General features: G+C 45.6%; 1 protein-coding gene across 1 annotated transcript; it reads right to left on the minus strand.

The window, feature by feature from the left end:
• Window positions 1-895: 895 nt before the first annotated feature.
• On the minus strand, window positions 896-2,017 carry LOC311040693 (transcription factor Sox-1a-like; the record flags this gene model as incomplete). The annotated part of the gene is made up of 1 exon (XM_084051025.1): window positions 896-2,017. One exon carries the CDS (start codon window positions 2,015-2,017, stop codon window positions 896-898), a length of 1,122 nt encoding a protein of 373 aa, XP_083907151.1.
• Window positions 2,018-5,644: the final 3,627 nt, after the last annotated feature.

Consider the following 5,644-nt stretch of genomic DNA (forward strand, 5'->3'; position numbering starts at 1 on the left):
GTGATGTAGATCGGCTATTTTCAAATAGCCAATAAAGTGCTCTTCCTCATAATTGTTTCCCCGAATCAAACTGTTCCCTCGTTTAAATAAGCAATAACGTCCCTTCATAAACAAAACCCATCATCATCGCTTTCAAAAAATAAAATAATAATAATAGTCAGGTTTGTGTTGTTAAAATGTTTCAAAAATATTTCCAAATTACCACCCCCTCCAGATATTTTTTTCTTTTTTTGAAAATAGCAGATCTACAAGCTCACAAGGCCTTGCATCGCCATGCCTCGTGAGCTTGTAGATCTGCTATTTTCAAATAGCCGTAGCCTATAGTCGCTTCTACAACAATTCTCATAATAATGCAACAATTATGAGACTTTTCCTGTCTCATATTTATATTTTTTCCCCGAATAAAACTGTTCCTTGGTTTAAATAAGCCTAACGTCCCTTCATAAACAAAACCATCATCGCTTTCAAAAAAATAAAAATAATAGTCAGGTCTTTAATTCCACAGAAAATCGAAAAAGAGAAAAATCAAAATGCACCAGTCAGTCTTCACGGGATATATAATTTAAATCGTGTCAAAACTTGGCATGCTCTGCTCCAGAGAGCAAAGCTTTAATTGGATGCGCTTTCCATCGCTTCCCCAACGGGACAGGCAAAAAAACAAAATCCTTTACCGAAAGAGTAAAAAGAAAATGAAAAGAAAAAAACCCGAGAAGGAAAAAAAATAACCTTTTTTTTTTCTCAAAGTGATTGCATTTTTCAAGACGACATTCGCCTTTGATTTTACAAATTACCAGCCCCCTGCACTGCAACAAACACAGGTAGCAGAAAATGTAAAAATTAAATATTTGGTTATGGTTTCTTTTGTGCGTATTAAATTGCACGTTTATTCTTTATTTCAGATATGAGTCAAAGGAACCGTGCCGTTGACCCCCGTGGAGGCGGCGCTCTGATAGTGCTGGGAATGGAGCACATGCAGCCGGCTCTGAACGGACGAGTCCCCCGGTACCGCCTCTCCTCCGGTGCTCGGTAAATACATGCTGATCATGTCCCTCAGGTCCCCGGTGGGACACGGGGGCCGCGTCGCAGACACAGCAGTGGGGCTGACGTTGGGCTCAGATTTCACCAAAGACCCCAGAGTCCCTCCGATCACGCCGGACACCGGGGACACCGGGTGTCCCCGGTGTCCGGGGTGATCGGAGGGACCCCCGACGACGGCGGAGCTCTGGTGCTGGTAGCCGGTGATGCCCCCGTACACCGGGGGAGAGGAGGCGCTCATGTAGCCGCCCTGCGAGTTCGAGATGGGGCTGTACTGTAACGCGCTCATGTCGTAGCGGTGCATGGGCTGCGGGTTCTGCGGGTGGTGGTGGTGGTGATGCGGGTGGTGCGCGTGGTGGTGTGCGTGAGAGCCCTGCTGGGTGTAGGCGAGCTGCGCCTCCTGCATCATGGCGTGAGCCGCGGCGGCGGCGGCCGCCACCTGGCCCGAGTAGGACGCCCCGTTGGCCCAGCCGTTCATGTGGTTGGCATAGCTGGCGGCCTGGTGCCCCCCGATCGGGCTCTCCAGCCGTTGCCCGCCGCCAACGACGCCCCCCATCGCCGCGCCGAGCATCAGCCCCCCGGCGGCCAGCGAGTACTTGTCCTTCTTCAGCAGGGTCTTGGTCTTCCTCCTCGGGCGGTACTTGTAATCCGGGTGCTCCTTCATGTGCATGGCGCGCAGCCGCTTGGCCTCGTCGATGAAGGGCCTCTTCTCCGCCTCGGACATCACCTTCCACTCGGCGCCAAGCCGCTTGCTGATCTCCGAGTTGTGCATCTTGGGGTTCTCCTGGGCCATCTTCCTCCGCTGGCCGCGGGACCACACCATGAAGGCGTTCATGGGCCGCTTGACGCGCTCCTGGTGCTGGGCAACTTTACTGTTGCTGTTGTTCCCCCCGGCGGGCCCACCACCTCCCCCCGGGTTAGAGGGGTTGGTTTGGGGCACCACGGGGGAGTGCAAGTCCGTCTCCATCATGATGCTATACATTCACCCGGCTTGGTTGGTTGGTTGGTATGGGACACAACACTCTGAAATCAAACGGGCGCAAACATTCAGACGGACCGGCGGGGTTGAAACAGCAGCGCACGGTGAAAAGATCCACGCGATGGCACAGAGAGAGAGAGAAGGGGGGGGGGGGGGGGCGCGAGAGAGAGAGAGAGAGAGAGAGAGAGAAAGGGGGGGGGGAGAGGGAGAGAGAGAGGGAGAGAGAGAGAGAGAGGGAGAGAGAGAGGCTCCAATCCTCATAAAAAAGGATAAACTTGGATAATCTGTAACTTTCTTTCCCCTTTTGGTTTAGTTCAGATCCGTTCCTTTCTTCCGATGCTCTTCCGAAACTCTCATCCACGGCCGTTCTGTGTCGTAGAGCTGTACACCGAGCAGCAGCAGCAGCAGCAGCAGCAGTGTAGTGTAGTGTAGTGTAGTGGGTAAAGTTAACGGAGCATCATGATGCCCGGGCCACGCGCTTTGACAGCCGCTAAATGAGCTCCGAACCGGCCAATGGAGGCGCTGGAGGGGAGACGTGATTTGCATGCAGGTTTGGTGACGTCGGAACGGAGGGAGAGGCAGAGAGAGAGAGAGAGAGAGAGAGAGAGAGAGAGACCTAAAATACTCCCCTCTCTCATCGTCGGGGTGTCGCGGGGTTCGTGTGTGTGTGTGTGTGTGTGTGTGTGTGTGTGTGTGTGTGTGTGTGTGTGTGTGTGTGTGTGTGTGTGTGTGTGTGTGTGTGTGTGTGTGTGTGTGTGTGTGTGTGTGTGTGTGTGTGTGTGTGTGTGTGAAAATAAATAAAACATAAAACTCATTGGGAATGCAACTTTGATTATAATAGCACCAAAAATCAAAACATTTTCATGCTTATGTTTAACATTCTAAAGGAACCATATTTTACTGTATAATCACATGAAGAGTAGGCTACAGCCTATTCTTCAAATCTTTTGGAGAAGAAATAAGAGTATCGAAGGCCTCAATTTATCCTAAAGGATACAAGTATTGGATAAAACAATTATTTATTTTTATTCTTTGTTATTTGTTATTTTACAGATAGCCTTTAGTTGCACCTCAAATCAGGTGGTGACTTACACTTAAGTTACTGTATATAGCAGCATATAGTTATCAATAGTGTCTTATATTTCAACCTGTGGGTGCACAAAAAGCCACCCCCACACACACACACACACACACACACACACACACACACACACACACACACACACACACACACACACACACACACACACACACACACACACACACACAGCCTCTTATTACCATCTGACAATGGGCAAGGGCAAGCAGACCACAGCCAAAACAAATAAAAACACAGTCTAGAGTTGGGCTTGTTTGTACAGAACATGAACCACCCAAATAATACAATCTGTTCCGTTTCACGCTCGTTTCCTTTTGGGTTTCGAACTCAACCACCCGACAGCCTTTCAGTTTGACCCATATTTGGCGAGTAACGAGTTCTTTTCAGTCATCTTCCTATTCAGAGCCACAGGTGTTTTCCTGTTGTGTCCGTTGCTAGGAGACAGGTGACTGACGGAAAGAGCACGTGCCATCTAAAGCCCCCCTTTTGTCCACAAGCACAAGCCGGAGAGCGAGCGAGCAAGGCAACGAGAGAGCGAGAGAGAGGGGGGTCGGTGATGCTGTATTGAATTGAATAGCCTAATATGTATGTGTGTGTGTGTATGCATATATATATATATATACAGTATGTATGTATATATATATATATATATATATATATATATATATATATATATATATATATATATATATATATATATATATAAAATACATTTAATTTGTAACGCACTTTATATTTGACACAAATCTCAAAATGCTACAGTAGCCTCTATGTATATATTTTTTTCTTAACTATGTCATGCAGCTACTTAAACACTTAAAGCCTATACTTAGTTGACCGGGGCTCCCAGGGGCTATATACTAGCATTTCCCTCGCAAAATCCCTTCGCCCCAAAAAGAACCAATCTACAAGCTCACAACGTGCCACATTGCAATGTGTTGTGAGCTTGTAGATCCGTTATTTACACCAAATGTTTTCCCCAGAACAGGGACATTGGGGTTCACGTACTTAACGGAGGGCAACTGACATCCAACAATCACCTGCTTAGTCAAGAAAGAAGGGAAGGATGAAAGGAAGAAATTAAACCATTAAGACCTGATGCCGATTCTGAGGCCAATTCTACAAATGCCTTCTAAATCAGTGGTTCTCACACTTTCAATTCATAGCTTGTATATCTGCTATTTTTGAATAGCCAACGCAAAAATCTAAAATGACATTTTAATGGGTTACAGGAGGAAGAGGGGGCGTAGTATTTTTCAACCAGGGGATAATTTGAATCTCTCCTTCTTGGTCTCATGTAAAGATAACACTGTTGATATTAAATGATGACAACTTTCAAAACAAAGGAAGAAATTAGAGATTTTTGTTTTCATAGGCTGACCTATTGACCACAGCCACTTTTACTAATGCTCCCGCCACAAACAAGACTAAACTGTGTTAAATGTAACTCAATTAAGAAAGCAAGGTGCTCTTAATTTATTGTGACCACATAAACCCGAATGTCATAATAGGTGAAAATAGCAGATTTACAATCTCTGTTCTGAGTTTGTACATCATTTTCACCAAAGAGATCTGGTCTAGAGGGAAAAGGGAGGGGCAGTTATAGACCCCTGGGGGATAGGGCTTTCATTAGGGTTTAATTGGTTAACAATTTTTAAGACATCTAGAAATCAGTCAGTTTTTTAGTCAGCAGAAACCTTTACCCCTCAAATCACCTCCCATAAGTCTAGCCAAGTCCACAAACAGTAGAGAGAGAGAGAGAGAGAGAGAGAGAGAGAGAGAGAGAGAGAGAGAGAGAGAGAGAGAGAGAGTGGGGGGGGGGGTGTACCCAGTTCACTGAAAGGCAACCAGCACCTGACATATGTCATTCGATTCGGCAGCGGTCTTTTTGAATGAGTTTAAGAGACACTCCAGCAGCTTGTGAAGCCAGGAGAGAGAGGAATACTTCGTCAAGAGCAGAATAAACTATCTCTCGAAATTAACCATGCATGGTACAGTAGATAAATAGATGTAATGTTGTAAATAGACAACTTATTGGGAATGCAACTTTTATCCAAAGCACGACAAGAAAGCGCATGTGTGCATTGTCATAATAATAATAATAATACATACAATTTAAATTGAGTTTTTCTGAGTACTCAAAGTCGCTTACATCTCAATTTGTTAACCATTTAACCCAATTAGTTGAGTCCGCCAGGGATCTAAACTAGGCCCCCACGTCTTTTCCCACAATATCTTCCCTGAAAATAGCAGACCTATCTGCTTTTTTCACTGAATGTTTGCCCCAGACTATAGGGACACTAGGGTTCATGAGGTTAAGACATTGCAAAAAAAAAGAAAAGTAAAGTTGTCCTTCAAATTCATCCATCACAGTCGCTGATTTAAACGCGGCTAATGATTTAAAAGTAGCCCAATACATATAGCCCAACTTAACCAATTAAACCCAATACACTAGTTGTCCAGGGTCCCCCAGGGCTAGCCTCTATCCTTGATCCCCTCCTTTCTATCTATTTTCTGAAAACAGCGGATCT

The sequence above is a fragment of the Gymnoscopelus microlampas genome (genome assembly GCF_963454915.1).
Source record: "Gymnoscopelus microlampas genome assembly, chromosome: 24".
Taxonomy (NCBI): Eukaryota; Metazoa; Chordata; class Actinopteri; order Myctophiformes; family Myctophidae; genus Gymnoscopelus; species Gymnoscopelus microlampas.